At 40.6% G+C, this 26,178-nt stretch overlaps 1 protein-coding gene across 1 annotated transcript; it reads left to right on the plus strand.

The window, feature by feature from the left end:
• Positions 1-9,644: 9,644 nt before the first annotated feature.
• LOC142154930 (annexin A1-like) lies at positions 9,645-22,430 on the plus strand. Its single transcript, XM_075210984.1, has 13 exons — positions 9,645-9,751; positions 13,030-13,112; positions 13,896-13,986; positions 14,539-14,633; positions 16,208-16,321; positions 16,491-16,581; positions 16,809-16,888; positions 18,347-18,403; positions 19,597-19,690; positions 20,006-20,101; positions 20,329-20,387; positions 21,320-21,442; positions 22,144-22,430. The coding sequence occupies exons 2-13, from the start codon at positions 13,044-13,046 to the stop codon at positions 22,204-22,206; spliced, it is 1,032 nt and encodes a 343-aa protein (XP_075067085.1). The 5' UTR covers positions 9,645-9,751; positions 13,030-13,043; the 3' UTR covers positions 22,207-22,430.
• The last annotated feature ends 3,748 nt before the right edge of the window (positions 22,431-26,178 follow it).

The following is a 26,178-nucleotide window of genomic DNA, read 5'->3' on the forward strand; positions in this document are numbered from 1 at the left end:
GTCTACAAAGTTGGCAGCTGGTTCAGGTTTACTTCATAAAAATGTGGTTTTCAGGGATGATGGTATAGCTGGTAGGATCAACACTGTCACACACTAGATACACAGACTGCTTGGCCAGGGTCCAGTGCACTTACCCGTTCTTTTGTTTCCTCTTTTCCCACACTCATTAAATAATGAGTGACAACTCTTAATTTAAAACAATTGATCCTGAGTTATGGTTCCAGTACTCTGTAGTCTCTCTGCCTGTGCAGACGTGACTCTCTGTGACTCCTGATATCTCTGTCCACAGACTATTGCTCCATTTGTGATCCAGTTGTAGAGCCTCCATGTTTACCTGGACCTGTGTTTTCTATCTGCAGACTATTGCACCACAAATGAAAGTGACTTACTAAACTTAACTGGATCTCTGTGTATTCCTTCCTGTAGACTGTTGCAGCATCAGTGATCCACACCCTGAGCTTTCTAGCTTACCTGGACCTCCGTGTATTTTGTCCGCGTACTATTGCACCCTCAGTGGTTCAGTCCTTGGACTTTCCTGCTTAGCTGGGCCTTTAGTCGATGCCCCGAAGTTACTTCACCTCTCTACATACCTGCTCTCACTTGTGACCTACTTGGAGAACCGTGATCTTACAGGGGTCACTGGCAAACACCTTCGTCTTCGTTAGACTCCGCACCACCCTCTGGGTAGAGTTAATCCAAGCAGACAGCGAGGATCCGACAACCCATTGATTTGTGACGCATAGGTCTAAAATGGATCCGCTCTGTAAAGGGCATGGATCACTTAACAATGCAGTGAGATTTTCCAGTTTGACCTGTGTGGTTGGCTTTGCTTAATATGGGTATGGAATCAGCCCCTGGTGGTAATTAGACATCGTGATGGCTCCCTTTAGCAAAATTTCAAATTTCCACATGTGTGGCTATACTTGGTTTGAGCGTTGCGGATTAAGGGACTCACTCTTTTAGGATTGGTGAGACTACTATAGCAGCTTCAGAGGGTTGTTCTGTTCCTATACGATTGCTTTGGGTAGGTTGTTTTAAAAAATATGTTAGGCCATCTGCAGTGTATTAAGCCTAGTTTTATGCTCACAGCGAGGCTGACCAATGACATGCGTCGCTTGTCTTGTTCAAAGGAGGCACGAAGGGATTTGTCTAATTTTTTCATGTAATAGGGTGCTTGACTGACTGGTGGCCCTTTGAGATTTTGAAGTTTTACCTCATTATGGGTCATCCTGTGCATGCACGCTAATGGCTAATTTGGCTGTGTTCTTTATTTGTTTCATATGTCTGCTTTGGCATTCGTCTCATGTCTCTTTTACCTTCATACTTCTGGTCATCATCATCATCTATTTATTTATATAGCGCCACTGATTCCGCAGCGCTGTACAAAGAACTCATTCACATCAGTCCCTGCCCCATTGGAGCTTCCAATCAAAATCTCCTAACACACACAGACCGAGAGAGACTAAGGGCAATTTAATAGCAGCCAATTAACTAGTATGTTTTTGGAGTGTGGGAGGAAACCCACGCAAACACAGGGAGAACATACAAACTCCATACATATAAGGCCATGGTTGGGAATCAAACTCATGACCCTAGTGCTGTGAGGCAGAAGTACTAACCACTAAGCCACCGTGCTGCCCACAGCGGAAGGTCAAAACGGCGTGGCTGGTGTGCCAATAATTATTATTTTTTGGCCTAGTAAAAGTGGTCCCATTCGAAGCCCAAGCATTTTCCCTCAAACTGGCTTTATTCGATGGTTAGGCTTTAGGGGGCTCCATTGGGCTTCACGGTTAGGTACCCTCTTTGATTAAATTTGTGCATCCAGGTATATTAGTAATTCATTTGGACAGCGCATGTGTGGAGGGATCATGTGATCCCTTCCTGTCACATGATATAATTTCTACTGGAGGGTTCCTGTGCGCAGGCTCCAGATTTTCGTTCGGAACATGCGCACATGCATTCTAAAGAGGAACAAAGAAAGGAGGAGGAGATCCTGACATGAGCGCATTGCGAAGAAGACGTGGTAAGTATTTTTATTTTATCACAGAAACAGCAGTTTATCGGAACTGCTGTTCCTGTGTTGTTTTTTTAATAAATATGAGAAATAGTTCAATCCTTATAAATGCGATAAGGATTTAAAACTATTTTTCATTTTTTGTTTGTTAATAAGGCCCCTATGTGAGTTAATTTGTACCACCCCTCGTAATACACTCCTATGTGGCCCAGCTGTGCTGATTAACATGTCTATCATAGTGCCTGTTAAACTAAATGGTGTTCCGGTCTGCCATTGTGTGGGTGTTCATCAATTAGTCATACTAATGAGGGCTCCCTACCACAGCGTCCTTAGCGTCCATTAAATTGCCATATTCATAAATACTAATATGCAGGGGATCATTCTTCCAAGTGTCCAACTTTAAGTTCTGCTCTGCAATCTTGTGGTATAAGATTACTTGCAAAGCAGACATGGCACGTTCCCAACCAATAAACACCAATGCATATTTAGTCCCTTGTGTGTTAAACTGTTTACTGCCTTCAACCATCTATGTATGACTAGAATTGTCCTGTACAGTAATAACATAATAGTTACTATTCTTGCTAAAGTTAACCATGAATTGTGTTAACCTTTATTTATTGATGCAGGCCTTAACTTTACATCTGTTATAAAAGTGTTATTGACTCTTATCTATTTGTTTAGCACTAAAGATGTAGACATACCTTACTTATTCCCTACTGCCTGTTTAATACTGAAATCAAATAAATTTCTGACACTCTGTTCAGGGCCCTCTTAAGAACATCTTGGGCCCCCGGGCACAGCAGTGCACCGGGGCCCCTATATATACAAAAAAAAATAAAAAAATATTATATATATGGGCCCTGCAGCCCAGGGGGCCCGTCAGAGGCAGCAAAAAAAAAAAAAACCTGGAAAAAGAAAAGACAATACTTACCTTGCGGTCAGCTGGCGATCCGGCTCCCTCCATGTTCTCCTCCTCCGTCGCGCTCCGCAATGGATGTCGGGTGGGCGTGATGACGTCACACCCGACATGCACTGCGAGCGCCGTACGGAGGTGGAGACCATGGAGCGAGCCGGATCGCCAGCTGACCGCAAGGTAAGTATTGACTTTTTTTTTCCCCCAGGTTTTTTTTTTTTGCTGCCTCCGACGGGCCCCCCTGGGCTGTAGGGCCCCCGGGCACCTGCCCATTGTGCCCAATGGGAAAGACGGCCCTGACTCTGTTATCCATATACAATCTTGAGTTACTGTCACTCTGCTAACTATGTACTCCTGAAACTCTGCTACCTGAGTACTGAGTTCCTGACTCTACTGTACAAGTGAGTTCCTGACACTCTGCTATCTTTTTACAATCATATATTCCTGACTCTCTGATACACGAGCACAATCCTGAGTTCCTGACTCTCTACTACCCAGGTGTTATCCTAAATTTCTGACAATCTGCTATCTGTATGTGCCTGACCAGGGGCGGGCTGGGAACTGAAAGTGGCCCTGGAAAAAAATCTGAAAGTGGCCTCACATGGGTAGTGGACCAAATCAATTGTAGGCGAGGCCAACTTAAAAGTAGGCGGGGTCAGCACACAATTACCAGTGGTAGACGAGGCTAATGTCCTATGCAATGGTAGACAAAATCACAGCAATGCAAGGAGAACTGTCACAGTAGGCAGAGCCTGTCAGAGTAGGTAGAACTAACATATAAGAAGGTGGACTCAGCACTATATAACTTTAAAATTATCAATAAAATACAATATCCTCTCCTGGTCCTCAGAGGAGAGATGATTTTACTGCTCACCACACCCCACTGTGCAGAGAGGGTAAGATTGAAGAAGATTGAAGGAAGGGGTAAAATGACAGGGAAAGGGGGGGCGGGGTAAGATGGAAGATACATACACACAAAATACCATATACACAGGACCGCCAGAGAGGAAAAAGGAGCGGGTACTAATTTCCCGGGCCCGACAGGGGGCCAATATATATATATATATATATATATAATGGGAACAAGCGCTCAAATTCAGTAATATAGAAAACACACCCTGTCATGAGCAGCACATAGAGAGACTCTCTCCCAAGGGCCCAATGTCAATCCTGTATTTAAATCCTATAGCGCTCAGTGTCAGAACATATAACCACACATATACAAACTCAATAACAAATAACATATAGCGTGTAATGAAATGTGGTTTTCCCACATTGAAGAACCGTGCACTGTGTAGACCTTTGTTGCACCCATGCACTTTCCAACATGCAACAAAACCCCTTTGGGGTAACCAAATTGATTATATATATATATATACCGTTATGGGCTAAAAGCTAGATAATATCGTTAATCCATAGGATAATAACAGTCCTATATATTGAAAATACCGTTGTAGACTCAAGTCTGGAAGATAGTGTTACTCCATACGATAATAACAGTCCTCCAAGGGCTGTAGAAGGTGTATGATCCATTTGGCAAATCTGTATTCCCGAAGGAAAAACCTGACCGCCCGATGGTAAGAGCTGTTGGTGATCTCGATGTCCAACCAGAGGACCACAAGTGGTGCTGGGTAATGTAGTCCGTATCCTAGATGTAGTAATGAATCCTCCGGCGTTGGACACTGATATAACTGCAACCACCGGCAGTGCCTTTCCGATCCGTATACACCACCCAAGGAAGACCAAAGTAATCAATCAGTATAAAAAACTTTATTGTAACATACAAAGTGCATCAGTACTTACACTGAGGTTTTAGTCACGATGTTCATAGTACTCCTCAACGCGTTTCGTTCCCATAGGGAACTTTATCAAGAGTCAGGGCCCTCACTCCGGATTTTTTTTTTATTATTATTTTCAACTTTTGTTTTTTGCAATGTTTTTTTTTTTTCTCCGGACTGTGGGGGGTGGTTGGGCACATTGGCGCCTCCGCATATAATATTCACATGATCACGGCGCCGGCTTCCTTCTCCCATCTGTTTCCAATGAATGTCTGGCGTGACGTGATAACGTCACGCCCGTCATTCAGTGAAGAAGAAAGAAGACAGAAGAGAAAAAGAAAAAGAAAAAGAGAAGAAAAGAAAATAAAGATGAAATAAAGCAATACAGAGGTAAGTGAAAGAGGAGAAACGCAGAGAGACACAGGGGGATGAAGGAAGGGGGGGGCAAATTCAGCATGATAAAGGGGGTTGAAGAAAGGGAGGGGGCAAATTCAGCATGATACAGGGGTTTAAAGAAAGGGGGGCAAATTTAGCATGATACAGGGGGTTGAAGAAAGGGGGGGGCAAATTCAGCATGATACCAGGGGATGAAGAAAGGGGGGCAAATTCAGCATGGCACAGGGGGTTGAAGAAAGGGGGGGTAAATTCAGCATGATACAGGGGGATGAAGAAAAGGGGGGCAAATTCAGCATGGCACAGGGGGTTGAAGAAAGGGGGGGCAAATTCAACATGGCACAGGGGTTTGAAGAAAGGGGGGGCAAATTCAACATGATACAGGGGGATGAAGAAAGGGGACGGCAAATTCAGCATGGCACAGGGGGTTGAAGAAAGGGGGGGCAAATTCAGCATGGTACAGGGGGTGAAGAAATGGGGGGGCAAATTCAGTATGGTACGTGGTTGAAGAAAGGGGGGGCAAATTCAGCATGGCACAGGGGGTTGAAGAAAAGGGGGGCAAATTCAGCATGATACAGGGGGTGGAAGAAAGGGGGGGCAAATTCAGCACGATACCGGGGGATGAAGAAAGGGGGGCAAATTCAGCATGGCACAGGGGGTTGAAGAAAGGGGGGTAAATTCAGCATGATACAGGGGGATGAAGAAAAGGGGGGCAAATTCAGCATGGCACAGGGGGTTGAAGAAAGGGGGGGCAAATTCAACATGGCACAGGGGTTTGATGAAAGGGGGGGCAAATTCAACATGATACAGGGGGGTGAAGAAAGGGGAGGGCAAATTCAGCATGGCACAGGGGGTTGAAGAAAGGGGGGGCAAATTCAGCATGGTACAGGGGGTGAAGAAAGGGGGGGGCAAATTCAGTATGGTACGTGGTTGAAGAAAGGGGGGCAAATTCAGCATGGCACAGGGGATTGAAGAAAAGGGGGGCAAAGGAAGCATGGCACAGGGGGATGAAGTTTAGTGTTAGATGCCTGGCACAACACATAAGGCATCTAACACTCCCGCCCCCTTGTTTTTACCTGCCTACATCCGTTGGAAAAAATTTCTGCTGATAACAAGATAGTAAGCCTCATCCTATGAGACTAAAAGCTCAGCGGCTGCACTCTTCAATGACAGGTAACTTGGCAGCAGACTGACTTGCTGCCAAGCTGCTTGTCTCAATTTACTCACTGACAGGGTCAGCCCCAATGACCAACACCCTTTTTACCAGTTGCATAAAATGTAAAAAAAAAACGAGAATGCAAAAAAACAACAAAAAACAAACCAATGGGAATTGCAACAATAAAACATTAAGTGGCTTCTCATTGGCCCCAGTAGAGTGCATTGCCAATCCGCCCCTGCTCCTGACACTACCCGAGTGCAATCCTGATTTCCTGACTCTCTGCTACCCAAGTGAAATTGTCAGTTTCTGACATTCTGCTATCTGTGTACAATCCTGAGCTTCTAAATATCTGTTACCCTAGTCCAAATCTGAGCTCATGACTCTCTACTACCTGTGTGCTATTCTGAGTTCCTGACATTTTGCAACCCGTGTGCAATCCTGATATACCTCGTCGGCCTAGAAGATTCCTAACCACTCACTCACAATTGTGCCTAAGAACACAGTCATAAATAAAGAATGGTACCAAAACATCTTCCAAGAGCAACTTCTCCTAACCATTCAAGAACAGTTTAGTTACGCACAATGTCCTTTCCAGCATGATGGTGCACCTTGCCACAAGTCGAAAGTGGTATGGGGATCAAAACATCGAAATTTTGGGTCCATGGCCAGGAAACTCCCCAGACTTTAATCCCATTGAGAACTTGTGGTCAATCCTCAAGAGGAGGGTGGACAAACAAAAACCCACAAATTCTGACAAACTCCAAGCATTGATTAGGCAAGAATGGGCGGCCATCAGTCAGTATGTGGCACAGAAGTTGATTGACAGCATGCCAGGGCGAATTGCAGAGGTCTTCAAAAAGAAGGGTAAACACTGCAAATATTGACTCTTTGTATAAACTTAATGTAATTGTCAATAAAAGCCTTTGACAGTTTTGAAATGCTTGTAATTTTACTTCAGTATAACATAGCAACATCTGACAAAAAGGTCTAAAAACACTGAAGCAGCAAACTTTGTGAAAACCAATATTTGCGTCATTCTCAAAACTTTTGGCCATGACTGTACACTCATCTCATGATATTTATTAACCTCTGCTCACTGTTGTTATTTATGCATCAGCAGAACATTTCTAAAGCTGCACCTCTTGTCTGGAATTCTTTATCTCGCTTCACAAGACTCTGTTCAAGTTCAACCCTTTTTAGATTCCTCGCCAATGTAATTTCCACTCTTTTTTTTTTAAATAAAACTTTTTTTTTTCAAACCATATCAAAAGCACATTACAGGGAAAAAAAGCCCAGTGACAAAGTACAAGATCTAAAACGTAACAGGTAGAAGTAACATTCTTACAACCTATAAAGCAGAGGTGTCCAAACTCAGTCCTCAAGGGTTACCAAAATGTCATGTTTTCAGGATTTCTGTCTGTAGAAACAGGTGGGGTAATTACTGACCCAGCCAAATAGATTTTCTCCCCTGTGCATGATTAAAGGAATCCTGAAAACATGAACTGTTGGTGGCCCTTGCAGACTGAGTTTGGACATCTCTGCTATAAAGCAGAACAAAATGGTTTAGCAAACAGAGGTGACTGCTGCCTCGGATAGCAGAAAGTTATTTCCACTTATTTAATCACCTTGCCCCCTGCACAGTCCACGTCGATTGACTATTCCCTGTACCCCTCTATGTATCTAAAATTTTGGCATTTCAAATACTATACTACTAATGATAATAGTTTTAATAACTATAAGCATTAGCAGTATATTTTAAATTTTTGCAAAGGATAAAAAAAAATAGGTTATGATGGGAAAATATCAATTCAATTAAAACTTAACTACAGAGGTGCAGCTTAACTTCAGTTATCCAAAAACAGCAACTCAAGACATGCAAAAAAAAAAAAGGCGAGGGGGGGGGGGGATATACAAGTAGGGTCAGTCTTTAACAACAAGTGGACAGGCAGGAGTTGAAACAAGCAGAAAATCAGGTAAGTCAAGATTAAAATTCTCCACCTTCTAACCATGCTCCCACTACACAGTGCTATTATCTGGATATTTTTGTTTCTGTACGTTGTTATCTTTTATATCCATAATATTGAATCATTGGTATAGTTGTCAACTTCTCTCAACAGTGATTTACACTAAGGGGGGAATTCAATTGGCCACGTTACTGTAAAAAGTAACGCGGCCTGCTCACTATTACCATTATTACGGTAATGGTGCGCTTATTACGGTAGTTTTAATGCCGGCTCCGGGAGCTGCGAGCAGAAAGCTGGGTTAAATTTACCATAATAACGGTAATAGAGTTATTACGGCACTACTTTGGGGAGAATTGAATTCCCCCCTAAAAGTTCCAAAAAAATTATGACAGATGATTTTTTTTGTAAACATTAAAAAATCCCCTGGGACATTGCACATGATAGGAGACTTTCCTGGCTATGACTTTACTTACCTTAAAACTGTCATTATCGCAAAGCCACTTTGTGTGACCGGAGGTGAGAACAGGAGAACTGTGGTGAGGGATCCGAAAATCCCTCTACCGCAATGCTCTCCCAATAGGATACAAAGGCTAATGCCATTGCAGACAGGTTCCGACAAGCTAAGCAGCTAAACTAAGCTACCCATTAATTATCAGCAGTTTGAATTTTATAGTTTTTAATAAGTGTCTACAATGTCTCAAAAATAAATATTGTAAATGTCTAAAGACATATAAATATTCGTTATACTAGAACATTTGTAAAAATACAAAAGCAACATAGGCTGGGTACACAGTACAGAAAATTTCTCCCGATGCGACATCGTTAACGATTTTACCGACATGAAGAAAGAAAAAGAGTCCCAATCAGGATGTCGATTCATGTGAACACACTATACACATTTTACATGATTTACCTTCAGACCTGTGCTCTTAAACTGTCATAACCATCGGCTGAAAACACACTGCAGAATTAGAACGACATTGTTAAATCATTGAACGACCTGTTTAGTTCAGTTTAAAAATCAAATTAAACCATATGATGAGCTTTGGAAGGATAATCGTTCATAGTTGGAGTGTACACACTAATGCAATATGATGGGTCCGATAATCGGCTGAAAACCCTGTAGTGTGTGCCAAGCCCATTATACAATAAGCAATATAATCCTTCTTTTTGTCACAAAGCTTTTAACAGTGGTTTTATTGTCTCTACCTGAGAAAGCAGCTACACAGTTTTAGTTCATAGCAAGCTGCATGCTGTAGCTGCTGCATACTTGAAAATGTTAAGCAAATAAAGTGTATTTTAACAACCAAATGCCATAAAATATCTTTGCTGGAAGTAATCTGTTGTTAGTCTAGCTGCAGCATAACTGTCTGAAACAACTACTTGCTTGCCAACCAATCAGTGCTATTGCAGAGGTATGTGCTGTTGCTAGGTGTGGTTTGTAACTTCTTCATAAAAATCAGGAGTTCACATTTCCACTCTTCCAGCTCACAGCACTGAAACCTTCAATTTCTTTCTGAGACCTGAAAGGTGGGTTTTTAGTGTCCATATTGTATTTCTTGTTCTCTCGTATTAACTCATTGTCTGCTGTGTGAAAGATTAATATAGGTTTAAAGAATATATATATTTACATTTTTAGAGTAAGAATATTTTTACTTTATGTTCTGTAGAAATGGGAGTGCCTATTTGTCTTCCTTGTAATAAGATGTAACAAACTTTTCATTAAAACATTTTCAACAACTATATTTTAGATTAAGATACATTATGTGATTGTAAAAATAAATAAGATTGTTGGTGTCTCAGCTGAACAGCCAGGGTTTGGGTTTTCTTTGTTTTTTTGTTTTTTTTTAATGTGCAAACACAAAACAGATTTGTCGGTTTGCTGCCAAGTTTCTATTAAACTTTTACTAGCTATGAGCGGAATATCAGATTTATTGCTTTAACTCTGTAGTTTTTTTTTTTTTTAAAGGATGTAATTGCATTTATCTCGATATAATCTTTGTTTTACCGATCGAATTTGTAACCAAGGTTAATTTTGGATCGGATTCAAAAATGAAGTCCACGTAGAGTCGATCACAAGGTCGTGCTATAACAAAACGCAAGCTGCAAAATAATACTGTTATTTTGTAAGGAAATCTAGTATAATGTCGTTATAACTATATTTTTAGTTCATTTTAATAATTTTGCCACTAGTCTTCTCCTTGGTTTTTCTGGGTGGTGGCTCAGGGTGTGACTGCCTCCTCGCATGTTGCCTGAGGCTGCAAGTGAAAGGGCCGTCTTCTATAGCTTTTTTTGTTTTTAGTAAGTTGATACTTTTTTTTAATTAGGATGAGTCATAAAGTTGAACATTTCAGCATTGATGCTATCGGACGTGATTCACCATTCTCCCACCCATCTGCTTGTGTACTTCCCGTACAATCACCAATGTGCTGTCACCTGCTGCCCTGCCTGATCTTAAACCACTAAACTGACCCTACAGCCATAGTTATGTCTTCTATTAATCCCGAGCCTACATGCCCCCACTCTCCCTAATCCTGCATGTCCCTCAGTGGCAGCTCACTGAAAAGACTGAACAGGGTGCCGGTGACTTCTTCCACGTCTTCTCTTCTGTTTTGCACACAAAGCCGAGTAATGCAGTACGTGGGTGGGGGCCAGCTCTGTTCTGCACAGATGAACATATTAAATACCATAATTGTGTTAAACCATCCAGGGTTAGAAAGGAGTGTTGCCATATGGAAGAAGGGAGGATTGCAGACAGACTACAAGCGGAGATCACTTCAACAAAATATATTACTGTGGTTAGGTTTCAAAATTTAGTGTAAACGATAAACAAAGTTTTGAAACGTTTCTTTATGAAACTGATCTCTTCATCTACGTTATGGTGCATTGCAAATCTTGTTACAGTTGTAGACAGTTGCTTGTGTCTTGTCATAGCCATTATCATGGTAGTGGTAATTCTTGTAATCTAAATCCACTGTATTGCCTTGTGTCATAACTTTAGTGTGAATTCCAAAAACAATCTTGGCCGATGTGTTTTTATAGTTAATACAGTTTACTTAAAGACCAAGTTAACATCGGCTATTTTTTTAATCTGAGAACTGCTAGCTGCTACAGAGCTGTAAAAATGCTGCCCAATGGGTTAATCTGATTGTTAAATGGTAAATACAGTAAGATGGTTGTCAGAGGGGCTGAGGCAGGTTTTAGATGGCATGAGGGAGAGTATCATCTGACAAGCTAAGGAATGTATGAAGCTGAGGATTTGGGGAGGACTCAAAGTGGGGTTGTGTAATTTGAATTGAATTCTGGAGGTAATAGTGAGCCAGTGTATGAGTGCTGCAGCAGATGGAAGGGTCTTGAGAGAAGACCGGTCTCATCACCTCAATTAAGGGTGAGGAGGGAGACAAAAGAATGGCTAAGGATTTTGGTAACCTCCTGAATGTAAGCAGGGTGTGTTTGGCAATGTTTCAAAGGAGGTGACTGGATGTGTGCATTGAAGCTGAGGGCGGAGTAGATGACACAAAGGCAGCATGCTTGGGGGACCTGCGATTATCTCCACTGTGAGGGAGAGGTCAGGGATTAGTGGCCCTGAGATTGGGAGAAGATTACGACTTCTACTTTTGACATGTTGAGTTTAAGGTTACATTGGGAGAGTAAAGAGCTAGCTTTGGGTGTTGCCTGCATGCAGGTAGTAGTGGATGCCAAAGGAGCATATTGTCTCGCAGTATTAGATGGTATAAATAGAAAAGCAGAAGGCTGAATACAGAGCCTTGACTTACCGAACTGATGGTGAAGGGGAGAATATGCTGGCAGTAGAGACTGATGGAGCATTTGGAGGAGTAGAAGGTAAACCGGGAGAGAACATTGCTGTCCTTGTCAGGAAAAGAGGGCGCTCTACTGTTTTAAAAATGGGTTAAGGAGGATGCGTAAGGAGCCATGACCCTTTGATTTAGTCGTGAGTATATTATTGGCTTCTATAGTGAGGGCCGTTCAATAATTCTATTTCACTCTTGGGGGCACATTTATCAATATTCACATAAAGTGAAAAGTAGTTTTCAATCCTTATCGCAATGATAAGGATTGAACTATTTCTCACATTTATGTACAACCCAGCACAGAAACAGCAGTTCTGAAAAACTGCTGTTTCAGTGATAAAAAAAAATCATACTTACCCCCCCCTCTTCGGAAGCGCTGTCTCCGGGTCTTCTCTTCACTCTTCAATTGCGCATGTCCAGTTCTTGGAACTGGACATGCGCACACAGATCCCCTCTCTGTCTCTGCAACGATGGTTGCAGAGAGAGCGCGCTGAGTGACAGGGAGGGATCATGTGATCCCTCCACACATGCGCTGTCCAGCTCTGCTCTTTGGAGCAGAGCTGACAGCATTAGATTTCTTTAATTCGGATGATGTACGCCAGCTTCAGCATGACAAGTACCCGAAAAAAATATTTTTTCGGGACTTGATGGTGACTGCTCCCAAAAACGATCTGAAGTGAATAGCAGTCATTTTCATCAATCATCAGTGCGATGGGACTTTAATAAATTTGCGTTGGACACTTTCTGTACCAAATTACACGGTAAGTGCACGATGGTGCAATACCGTTTTTTCTTAAATATGCCCCTTGGAGTATTAATAGTATTTAAAAAAAATATAAAAAAAATAGTTCTGCTACTCAAAGTATATTTATGTGTACATTTTTAACAATGTGAACTGTTATATTACCTCTTGTTATGGCACTGGGAGGGTTTCAACCCACTAACTCAAGATTTTATTTCAAAGTTGACATTTTGTCTTTTTTATTTTTTCTATAGAAATAGATCTCATTATGTCATTTATGCAAGAATTCCTGGCCCAGGCTAACTTTCTGGAAGGCGGTGGACACAACCCATGTTCTGTAAGTTGAAAGTAAAATGGACTGAAGCTGTAATTTTCTAGAATATAAAATTCCAAAGCACTTGGATAAGTATATCTAGTTATATTAAACAACTGGTAGCAAGTAGCGAACACTCCGTTGTCAAGGCTAAGCTCTTTTATAGAACCCTGAGTTTGAAAGGTTGTTAGTCAGTGACTCTTCTTTCAAACACACTGCAAAAGGGAGTGGGAACAAATAAAGCAAGCTAGAGAGTCATGATTTATATAGCTAGCAATTTAAACCCATTTCACAAAGCTTTTATTCTTCAGGTTTCGCACTCTGGAGCTGCAGTATATTTTATGAGCACTGCATATGTAGCTATAGGAAAACACTGTGTGATCTCATTTGTTTCTCAAACAAGAGGGTGTTAAATGGATGTGGGTGTTGCATGTGCAGGACAAGGCATCATCAAAGCCAGCACCGCTGGTCTTGCATATGGACAGATTTAAGCCTGATCTCTCAGATATCTTACATGGCACTGCTAATATATAATAGTGTAAGTGGGATCCTCACTGAATTTTTTTTCTCAGTATAAATATTAACTAATGCTATATTTCCACCCCACACTTCATTGCCTCCAGAAGTATATTTGATGAATGCTTATGCTAACCATAAAGCTGTAGCTCTCTGCATACATAGGTTTACAATTACTTGAATCATTACCATCTAGACATCATAGCAGAAATGCAATGCAATGAAAATGTACTTCTTGTGAATGAAAGTATAGTCCAGTCGTGTAATGCCCTTAAAATCTTAATTTTGCAGGCGGACGAGGCAGGACCATCTCTGAAAGCACATTCTGGTTTCAGTGCTGCAACAGATGCAGCAAATCTGGATAAGGCAATTAAAGCTAAAGGTAACAAATTGGCATGATTTGATTTGTTTTTAGAACAAGAAAAACGGGTAGAAAAGCACAGGCACTGATATAAAGCTTGAGCAGGGTTCTTAAAGGGGGATCTGTTACCAATACACAATGGGGAGCAGGCTACAGTCATGAGAATTAGGGACACCATTGAGGCATGAGACTCTTAATCCACTTTAAATCTGTTTAATACACTTGGCAGAGTATGTAGTTGAATACTAAGCCAACTGCTTATCTATTTCATTTATTAAATCTATAGCTGCATAATTAACACGGCTATATATTGGTGTGGTAACATGCAGCAAATACCACTGTTCTTTAAACACTCGTTAATGAAATGCCACTTAAAGCGTATAAAATGCAAGTACTGAGTCAGTAATTAATTGAAACTTAGAACTAGTGGATGTTGCTATTTATTTGTTATAAACTGGCACAATTAAGGCTTTTATTATTCTACTTCATATTTTGTCTGTATTGCATGTCTTGCTGTGGACTTTATGACTTAAGTTACTAATTTAATTAAACATTGAGCTTTTTTCATTGCAGGTGTTGATGAAGGCACCATCATTGATATATTGACTAAAAGAACCAATTACGAACGGCAGCAAATAAAGGCTGCTTATCAGCAACAAACAGGCAAGGTAGGTGCAACAAGTGTAATGAAGAAAATTTTTATGAAAACATAAATGTAAACAGTTTGCGGCACCCTTGGAGTCTCCATAATTTTTTCAAGGCACTCCTCCAAAATAATTACCGAGTAGTCCCGTTTTATAAGTAGTTGGGTCAAAAAAAGTAATAAGTATTTAGGTCAGGACAGAAATACTACACATAAATCCAAGGGAAAAGAATATTTTTATATAGTCAATCATATTTCTGTCAAAGAAGAATTTACAGCTATCTCCCTCTGTGCCCTCAATCTCCACGCGCTCTGTGCCCTCCATCATCCTTTACTTACCATACTTAGCCTTCTTTCTTCTATCTTTTCTTCTGTTTTCTTACCAATCCGGCGGCGCCCGGGATCCAGCATCCTCCTCTCTCCTGTTGCTTCTCACTGAATGTCGGATGTGATGACGTCACACCTAACATTCAGTGAGAAGGGAGGAGGGTGCTGGGTCCCTGGTGCCGCCGGATTGGTAATTTTTTTATTTTTTTTTATTTATTTCCTGGTCTCGGCAGCACCCCTGTGACAGCGCCGTGGCACCCCTGGGAGCCACGGTGCACACTTTGGGAACCGCCGCCTTAAGGGAAAAAAACCCACTACAGAATAAGGGTAGATTTATAGCATCTATAGTGACAGATTTCTGGTCACTTCTCACTTGAAATTTGGTGGATGTTTATTAAAACTGGTGCAAAGGTGGTGTTGCACATGGCAACCAGATTCTAACATTCAGGACCTTATGTAGTTTTTGGGCCTGATTTTTTAGTTTACTCAGTGTTCCGAGCTGCATGTATCTTAAGATATTTGCAAATTGGTATAGTACACAGTTTAGGCTGGTGGCACTATAGCAGTGGAAACCCATATCATGAGGTCCTAGTGCCAAACCAGCCCCAGGCTGCTTATCACGGAGTTGTATTCCCTAGGGGATCGGGCCCACAAATTGCATGTCTGGACATGCTGGTGCTTATAGTATGTGCCAGCATACCCATGGCACATGGTGAACCAGCTAGGACCTTAATTGAACCAGGTAAAGGGCATACAAAATCTCAACACTGATTTTACACCGGGGGGAAAGTAACTGCAACAGATGACACTCCTCTTGAAGGCATATCTGCGACCTCTCTTCCCCTCCCCGCCCAACATGTCCTTACTGTACTTTGATGTCTGACCACACTCTCTCCCGTTCATCCCTCTAAGTGTAGTGGCGTAAGATGGTGATTCATCTCTCTGCTCTTACTGAGATGTAAGGTTCTCTACTGCACATTTCAAAAAAAAAAAAAAAAAAAAAATTTGCTTATGGGTCAGGCTTGCATCTCATTATCTAGAACATTTTTTCTATAGACCAATTCCTACTGGGCTTAAAACATTCCGTTACTTTTATCCCTTTGCTAAAAAAAGTTTTCGTTTTACTCGTGTACACTGTACAGAAATCTCATAAAATGGTCCCAAAGACTGAGCTCATGCATAGTCCTTGCTGAAAGGTTGTGTGTTAAATTTTGAGTTGGACAAACTTTAGTCTTACATTACTGCTCTGCATTGAACATGTTTTGTCTGTAGTCTTTAGATGATGCATTGAAGAAAGCCCTCTCCAGTCACCTGGAGGAGGTTGTTTTGGGATTGATGAAGACTCCAGCCCAATTTGATGCTCTTTGCTTGAAGAATGCTGTTAAGGTAAGTGACCACTTTATGACGTTGTGCAACATTCAGCAAAGCAATTTGTCGTATCTGAATCTGTTGTGTGAATGTGACTTGTTGCACAATGGTTAAACCCCCCCCCCAAGAAATTCACCATTAAATGGTTAAGATTTGGAACCACTTTTATAAATAAAGTATTTTCCAGGGACTTGGAACAGATGAAAGTACACTGGTTGAAGTTATAGTATCACGGGACAATCGTGAGCTCAGGGAAATAAACAAAGTCTACAAAGAAGGTAAGACTTTTCTTTTATTATACTGTTACATGATGGACTGTATGTTTTTACTTTACATGAAAACTTTGAAGTTCATATAGAACTATAAAATGACAGTGACTATGCCTGAATCTGTTGCTTTACAGTGGTCTTGCCTGTCTTGGTTAATTTCCCTTTCCCCTGTATAGTGTTGGGGAAACTTTTTATAAAGGCGTATTTTTTGTTTTGTTTGTTTTCCCCAACTACAGAATTTAAAAAAGAGCTTGCAAAAGACGTGGCTTCTGATACATCAGGCGACTTTCAAAAGGCTCTTCTTGCGCTTTTAAAGGTAATGTTTTGGCGTTTGTATATAAAATGTGTGCGCATAGGCTATGATTACATTCTTATATTGATGATAATATAACACTCTACAGAACCTTAATGTAACTCGTATGAAAGTAGTGCTATGTGTTTGTATCTGAATAGTGGTAATTTACCTTTTTCAGCCAGAGCACTTAAAATACACAATCATCTATTTACCACTATTACTATTTACACAAGCTGCATAGTAACAAATGCAGGCACTGCCTAGTTTTACATAGTAGACTGTAGGGAAAATGCTTTTATTTTTTTTTTTATTTTTTTTTTAATAACATGCGTTCCTTTCTAACACTCACTTTATGGGATCGGGTAAATTTTAACACACAAGCATCATATTTCAGGTATTTTAATTATTACTACAACAATCCCTACCATCCATAGGTCTTATCAAGGTTGTATGCACTAAAAAGGGTTGGACTAGGCTCTTGTATGCTTTGGCCCCCAAATATTCTTATACTTGGCAAATGATTATGGAAAATATTACAAAAGCAAGATGTTAATGCTGCTAATCTGAAGCAAATGGACACACTTGAACATGTAAAAACATTCTAAAGTAATAGTGATGTAGCCAACAATTGTAGTAATTGAAATTCATTTTGTTACTTTCATTTGATACCGATGGCTCCACTGAGTTTCTGTCCCTTTAGTGATGAAGACCTCCCTTCACTGAGCTTCTTTGTCCTTCAGCAGCTTAATATTTGGTTTGGTTTCCCTCTAGGTGTCTCCTGTGCTCTTGATGTATGCGCTGCTTTGTTGCCATTAAAGTGATGCTCTGAAATGCACTCTCTCTAATTCTGAGTGCTAAGAGCATTATGGGGATCTTTAATCAATCTCAGTCATTGACTCACCAGCTGGAATGGCTATGTAGCACAGAAGGATCTGACAAGCAGTACCATGCTGCTGCTAGGGAGGGTGCCATTTGAACAGAAGACATTGGGCAGTACTTTGCTACAGACAAAGTATTTGGGTGTGACCATTATAAGATAAGGTCTAGGGCCCTACAATATTCTTTGAGAATAGTAGCTTGTACTTCTGGTTTGTGGTACGGAATACAGCAATGATGTGACCTGTAAAATTATAAGGGTCTTGCAGATAGGCACATTAGTTTTAGATAAGCACATGGCACTATTCTGTCAATACACCATAATTACTCAATTTGAGCAGCTATTTGTTGCATGATTTCTTAGTAATGCTGGTCAATAAGCTACCAATTGCCATCACAGAAGCAGCACCATACTGGCCTCACTATCTTACAAAGTCAAAATTAAAATTAAGAAGACTGCAAGTGAGTTGGGCTGTCTGCAGCTCTAAGAGGTATAAGGTTATGATTGTTAAAAGTATACATGATTTGTAACATACTCTTTTGGTGTCTCTAATTAGTTTATAAAGTCCTAATGTATAGATTTTTATTTATTTTTTCCTTTAGGGGGAACGCAGTGAGAGCACCACTGTAAATGAAGAGCAGGCTGATAATGATGCAAGGGTAAGTTAATACAAACTATACCCTGAATCTGAAGTGTTCAAAATGCAAATACAAATGTGTATATGCAGATATAGTTTTATATTGGGCACAACATTAAAATCACCTACCTAATATTGTGTAGGCCCCCCTAATGCCACCAAAACTGCTCTGACCTATTGATGCCTAGACTCCATAAGACCTCTGAAGGTATTCTGTGGTATCTGGCACCACCTTGGTTTGCAGCAGATACTTTAAGTCCTGTAAGTTGCGAGATGGTTCGGACTTATTTTTTCTAGCATATACTAGAGATGCTCGATTGGATTGAGATCTGGGGAATCTGGTGGTCAAGTCAACATCTTAAACTTTGTCATGTTCCTCAAACCATCCCTGAACAATTTTTGCAGTGTGGCAGGGCACATTATTCTGCTGAAAAAGGCCACTGCCATCAGGGAATACGGTTGCCATGAAAGGGTGCACTTGGTCTGCAACAATGTTTAGGTAGATGGTATGTGTCACATCAACACACCCAGCCAACCGCATGATGTAAACACTTAATTCATGAGACCAGGCCACCTTCTTACATTTCTTCATGGTCCAGTTCTGGCACTCGCGTGCCTGTTATAGAAGTTTTTGGTGGTGGACATGGGTCAGAATGGGCACTCTGACCGGTCTGCAGCTACGCAGTAAGCTGCAATGCACTGTGTGTTCTGACACCTCTATCATGGCCAGCGTTAACTTCTTTAGCAATTTGTGCTACAGGAACTCTTTTGTGGGATTGGACCAGACTGGTTAGCCTTTGCTCCCCACTTGCATCAATGAGTCTTGGGCACCCGTCCCATGACCCTCTCGCCGGTTTACCAGTCGTCATGTTGTGTTTTTTTTGTTTGTTTGTTTTTTTGGGACTTTTGGTAGATGCTAACCACCACATATCGGGAACACCCCACAAAACCTGCTGTTTTGGGATGATCTGACCCAGTTTAGCAATTACAATGTGGCCCTTGTCAAAGTCTCACAGATCCTTGTGCTTGCCCATTTTTCCTTCTTCCAACGCATCAACTTCAAGAGCTGACCCCAATATATCTCACCCCTTGACAGGTGGTACTGCAACAAGATAATCTGTGTTATTCAAGTCACTTGTTAGTGGTTTTAATGTTGTGGTTGAACAGTCTTTGCATATATTTATAATCAAGAACATGCTGATCTTTTAATTGTAGGCACTATATGAAGCTGGAGAAAAGCGTAAAGGAACAGATGTTTCTGTGTTCCTAAATATTCTAACTTCAAGAAGTGTACCACATCTTCGCCAAGGTAAATTGTTCAAAGTGAAATTGGATAGGCCATTGCAGTACAAATGTCAGAGAAATGTATTATTGCCACAATGCACTAGTCCAGGCCTGGCCAGCCTATGACTCTCCAGCTGTTGTGAAACTCTAAGCCCCAATATCCTCTGCCAGTAGCTAACCAGATGATGGCTGGCAGGTCTTCCAGGGATTTGTAGTTTCACAACACCTGACGAGCCACATGTTGGCCAGGCCGGCACTAGTCGACTTGACACTTGTTTCATGTGGGTGTTATTGTCTAATATGTTACGTGAAAGACGCTGTTCTGTGTTTCTGTCTTCAGTTTTCACGAGGTATGCCAAATATAGCAAAAATGATATGGCAAAAGCTCTTGATCTGGAACTAAAAGGAGACCTTGAAAACTGTTTGATATCTCTTGGTGAGTGAGCTTTTTAGATTTTTATTAGTCCCTTTTTATAACTTATTGTCTAACCATGCTTGTTGGAGTGAATAATAGATACTCCTATTTAGCAATTTGCTGAAATCGATAACGGATGAAACTTTGAATTTTTATATTCCAAAATAGTTTTGGTAATGGCAAAATACAGATTTGGTATTAATGGCTAATCTGTTTAATATGGTGTTTTTTTGTTTTTTAATTTACAGTAAAGGTTGTAATAAGCAAACCGGCTTATTTTGCTGAAAAATTCTTCTTGGCAATGAAGGTATGATTTTGAAAACTCTTATGCAATTTGCAAAAAATCCACTTTCTAGTTATTGGCTTGTTCTACGCTTTAAGGTTCATTCACAAGACTCTTTACAGTGTATTTGAGTAAAAAATTTGCTTGATTTTCTATGGATATTTACATATGGTAACTTCTGTATTTACAAATTGAACAGAGGCTCAACATTTGCCACTCCTACTTACCAGGATGTGCTGTAATGTAGGAATTCCCAGGAAGGACTGAAATACAATTTCTAATGCCACAAGAATCCCATTAATGGCTAATTCCTCACACGTAAAGGCACATAAACACCATACTCTTGTGTGCATCTGTCAAGGATTGATGCACTGTTGGTAACTGCCAAACGCTTATGTTACTATATTAGAAAAATCAAAGCTTTTAATGGATACTGGTAGCAATAGAAATGACACGATAACATAACTCTTCCCAAGGTTGACTAGAAAAGTATTTTGCCCTGGCATCAAACGTTCACTTCCTAGTGATTTGCCATAGATGAGGAATGGGCTCTAAAAGCTTGTCTCTCTGGTGTCCTAAGAATAAACTTGTTTTAAAGAAGGAAGCCTCTCCTTACCAGGGGAGGGGATTCAGTAAGGTTATACAAAGATCTCCTTCTGGCTAAACAAATTAAACAAAGTTTTAACTCCATCTTGGCTGCATAGTCTTCACCTTTACACTTGCATAGCCCTAAAACGATTCCACGCTCTTAACCTGAACCGTCCCTTACCGTTCCTATCTACCACATTGTACCACTCTTGATGAAACAGTTGTAAGTTATGCCTCATGTATTGCAAACTTGGGGACAGATCTTCAAGTGGTCCAGAGTTCTCTTCACTCAATAATTAGTAGTTATGCTAAATATTTTACATAATCATGCTCTGCTACCTCATTTGATCTAATCTTTATTTCTTTAGGGATCTGGAACCAGGCATAAGGATTTAATTAGGCTCTTGGTGTCCCGCTCTGAAATTGACCTAAACGAAATCAAAACTCACTACAAACGGAACTATGGAAAATCCCTGCGCCAAGCTATTATGGTATGAAGAGTGCTTTTCAAAATCATGGTGTGAACCAATGCGTGTGAGGAATGTGTGTTAAAAGGGTGAAGTTTATTGATTTGGGCTGTGGCAGAAGCGTTTTAAATCTGGTCTGATATTGGGCTCTGCCAATGTTTTGACACATTTAAAGAAATCTTTAACAGCACTCATGGAGCAAAACTAGGTATACAAAAATCTTCCTTGAACTTCTGTGGGAGCCTAAATGTGTGCTTTCTTAACACTGAATTATGAGTGCTGACAACAAATTTATTGAAACTGGTTATTTATAATACTGATGCATTTCTATGTCCCTTTTCATGTTTGTAGGCGGTTTCATCAGAGGTAGATTGAACATGCATAGAGTTGAACTATTTATTTACCTTGAGATATATAGATATATATGTATATATAGATATATATGTATATATAGATATATATATATGTATGTGTGTGTATATATATGTGTGTGTGTATGTATGTGTATATATATATATATATATATATATATATATATATATATATATATATATATATATATATATATATATATATATATATATATATATATATAACAAATTTGGAGCGGAATGAGTTTGCCGTGTAAATCTAAATTGATGGCTCCCCACTGCCACAATTCTAGTGCTGCAATCCATTTATACACTTGTACATTTTTCCCTAACATGCGATCTTGATATTTCTAGGAAGAAAAGCTGAAAGGAGACTATGAAACCATTGTTCTGGCAATGTGTGGACCTGACAACTAGACTATCTGGATCTTTGGATCCTGTAGCAAGAGACCAAACTTTTGTTTCCCTGTTGCTTTGTACCTTCAGTGCAGTGTTATTAGACTTGTTGAAAAACGCATTGGCCTACTGCAATTGCTGCATTTTTTTTTTTATATTTACTGCAGTAGAGGTTTAAATACCAACCAAAATTCTGTGCAAGAAAGTAACAAATTTGTATCTAATAAATGTGACTACATACTGTATGTGTTTTTGTTTGTTTTTTTTTTTGGTCTAGAGTACTGAAGCATGTTTTGGCATACAAAACTTGCTTCTGGTGTCAATGACCTAACACGTCTTCTGCCCTCCTACAATCGCTAAGGAGATAGAGATGTAGGATAATTCCAGGGTCCATGTGTGGTAAATTGGTATAATGTGTAAGGGTCTCGCCCATTGCATGTAAGAGTAGAAGGCATGAAGTTTAGTTTAACATGATGTTGTGGCTCAATTAGATAAAATATGAAATTGATATAGGGAGAGGAGAGTGGGATGCTGATAATAAGGGAAGAGGTATTTACAGCTCTAGCTCCTCTCACAATTGCAGGCTAACTGGCCTCTATGGCTAATTCTTAGCATAGAAGAATAATGTGCACAGTTTAAAACAAAATCAAATGTAACAACAAAGTTAGACTGGCCTCTTGAAGACCTTAAAGAGCAAGCCTTAATCTTGATTGTGAAAAAAGCAGAATCCTGAACTGCAGGTTTGAAAAAGTGGTGATGTTGCCTATAGCAACAATCTGCTTCTTATCTTGTAGAATGTACCAAACTTGGTAACTACAATCTGATTGCTATAGGCAACATCTCCACTCTTACAAACCCACAGTTTGGTAAATACACCCCTCCCCCTCCCAAGTGTCTTTGTTTAAAAAAAATAAAAAAAAATCTGTCTAGCAGGTGACATGACTGATACTTTATTACTTAGATGTAACGGGAAGAGTAATAAAATAAAATAAAATAGATCAGAAATGCTTGGGCCTTAAATGGAAATCATTTGGAGGATTTTGACAGTCTTGTTCGGTAAAGTAATTGGTTTGTGAATGTATCCCTTGGATGTCGGTAAGGTATGAAGTATTGTTTGTGCAGTTACATGATTTGGGCTCAATAAAACTGCATCGTATGACTTTATCTTCCAGACATATCACCGTAACAAAGTACAACTTTAGGTAAAGTGGGGACTATTGTAGCAATATGACAGGACTGGAATATACAGGGAAGAAGCCACAAGCGGGTTAACAAGCATTTAATGTGTGTATGGTGTCTAAGGATTAGATGGCGTTGAATTCTATTGGAATATTCTTAAAATTAAATTACAGAAAATTCAGGCAAAATATATAAAATTGAAAGGAGGATTGGTTATCACATATAAGTGTGGTTTCTGCTGAAGATGAGAAACTGAGGAAAATGTTAACAAAATAGTGCAAGTAGCTTTCAGAATAAAGAAACATTGAATTAAAGGCTACGAAGACTGTTGTCAAATGGCGTACAAATAGGGGGGAGGTAAAAAAACCTAATATTAAATGGGCTAAGGGTAGAAGTAGAAACAGGCAGTGTTGCAGTAAATGATTATGGGGAAAATATAAGGAGAGGCAAATAAAATGGTTTGAAAATTACAAATGAGATGCATACAGCAATGGAGTAAGAGTGTTCAAGACTACTCACTGCTAAGGTATGCCCGCTTCTCATTGGACAACTTAAATAAGAATCTTGGTGACTGCATGACTTGTGAAATAAAAAGACAGTTACTGAAGACAACACAGGGGAGAGGAGATTTGTAAATAATGGTAAGTGATATGGTAAGGGATAAGGGAATGGAGGCCCCTGGGCTAAGGTGGCCTCATTCCACCGTGAGGGCACAATACCCCCCCCCGTGATCCGAGCCACCCCCAAGGCACTTACCTCCTTCTCCTGGCATTGCAGTCCTTCCCCGGCACGCTGTACGCACTTTACAGAGGAGATCTCATGAGGGTGAGACTCACGAGATCTCCTCCGTAAGGAGACTACAGCGCGCCGGGGAAGGAACACAGTGAAAGTGCTCAGCAGCATTGATCGCGCCGGGGGCGCCCCCGACCGATCAATACTGCTGCTGAGCACTTTCAAGGGCCCCCTGGATGCCCGAGGCCCCTGGGCTGTAGCCCAGTTAGCCCTAGGGTTAATCCGGCCCTGGTCCCAGCCTGTACCGGGCGCTTCTGCTGAAAGGGAAACATTTCAGTGCAAGTGTAAGATTCCCAAACCCCCCCCTCCTCCTTCCTCTGAAATATGTGATAACCATACAGTAACTTCTAAACCAAATCTATACCAATGATGTCTCGCACTCACATGGACACCAATGTTTTGACATCAGAATCTTCCTTAGCCAGCCAGCAGGTAACCGAAGCACCTTCATTCAGAACACTTTAATGCATTTTTTGAAGACCTCTACTTCCTGAAACACGTTTAAGTGGTCTAATTAAGTAAAAGAAATAGTGAGCCAAAGTTATTACAAAAAATACTATGCATGTAATATAATTTTTTATAATCAGACAAATTGCCAAACTGGAAGCTTGCATCCAGTGGTGTATGTATATTAACCTTGATACAATTTTTTATTTTTTTTTCTATTTTTTATTTATGTATTTTTAATATATAATTTAGAATAAATATTAGTGCTGCTCATACACCTACTGTTGGTGTGAGGCCATGGGCAGCAGGCATGTCTGTAAAAAAAAAATAATAAAAAAAAAAAAAATAATTGTGTAACCCAGCTTAGTTCATGTTACAGGAATGCAATTCAAGTGGAAACAAGTACTATACATACAGGAAGTCAGGGGGAAAAAAAAGGTCTGCGAATGTGGCTGTCTTAAGCTGATTTCAAAGTGGGGAAAAAATGCATATCTTTGACACCATTCAAATAGATAAAAACATTTTTCACAAAAATACTTCTGAAAAACAGCTGTTTCTTTTTTTCTGGGGAAAATAGCCAGGCAGTGTTGGAGTGTCTTTAATGCTGAACCACTGGTGCAAGCAGGGGGTGTTTCTGAGTCTCCAGAAACCATCCCCCCCCCCCCCCCCCCCCCCTTCTCCCTGTGCGCTAACTAAGTGGCCACCATAGCGGCACTATCCTATACAGCAGCCGCGGCGCTGTCAAAGAAGCGTCCGCGGCGGTGCTGTATTGTATACAGCACCACCGTGGACGCTTCTTTGACAGCGCCGCGGCTGCTGTATGGGACAGCGCTGCCGCGCTCTCTCTCATTTTTTGTTTGTTTGTTTGTTTGTTTTTTGGGTCGGGGGGGGGCCTCCCCTGACAATCCTGCGTGCGCCCCTGTGAAGGACATTTAGCTCTGGTTCTCTGGGCTTCCCCTTACTTAAAGAAAACCAAAAAAAAAAAAAAAAAAAAATCAAACCTTGATAATGCCACTAACTAGTGGACAAGCATATAGAACATACAGTAATCTGATGGCTAGAATAAGTTGATCCCTATTTAGTAATCAGCATAAAATGATTCTGGTCTTGTGACTTGTACAGCATACTTGCCTACTCTGCCAGAATGTCTGGGTAGATCTCGTGGGAGAGCAGGGTATTCTCCCGCATCTGCCCACTTCACTAGGAAGTGGGCAGATTTAAAGCCTCCATGATGCGATTTCCCATTTTGGCCAGTCACCGTTGGTGAATTGAAGCAAACGTCATTGCGTCATGACATGATGTGATTGGGAAGACCGATGCGGGCACATATAGAGGAGTAGAGCAACAGATCACTACTATACATGGAGGGTGGTGGGTCACCCTAAGTGCATTCCTGCTATCTAGTTATAGAGAAAGAGCTGTGGCAGCAGTAATACAGTCCAAGTCTATTCTCCTGTCATACTGAGATGGGATTTGCAACAGTCAGATGCCATGGCCGACATGTGATCAGGTAGTGCCTACTGCAGTGGTAAGCCCCGCGCTAGGGGAAATTTAGGACAGCAGGACCTGTACTAT

Source organism: Mixophyes fleayi, chromosome 1, assembly GCF_038048845.1.
Source record: "Mixophyes fleayi isolate aMixFle1 chromosome 1, aMixFle1.hap1, whole genome shotgun sequence".
Taxonomy (NCBI): domain Eukaryota; kingdom Metazoa; phylum Chordata; class Amphibia; order Anura; family Limnodynastidae; genus Mixophyes; species Mixophyes fleayi.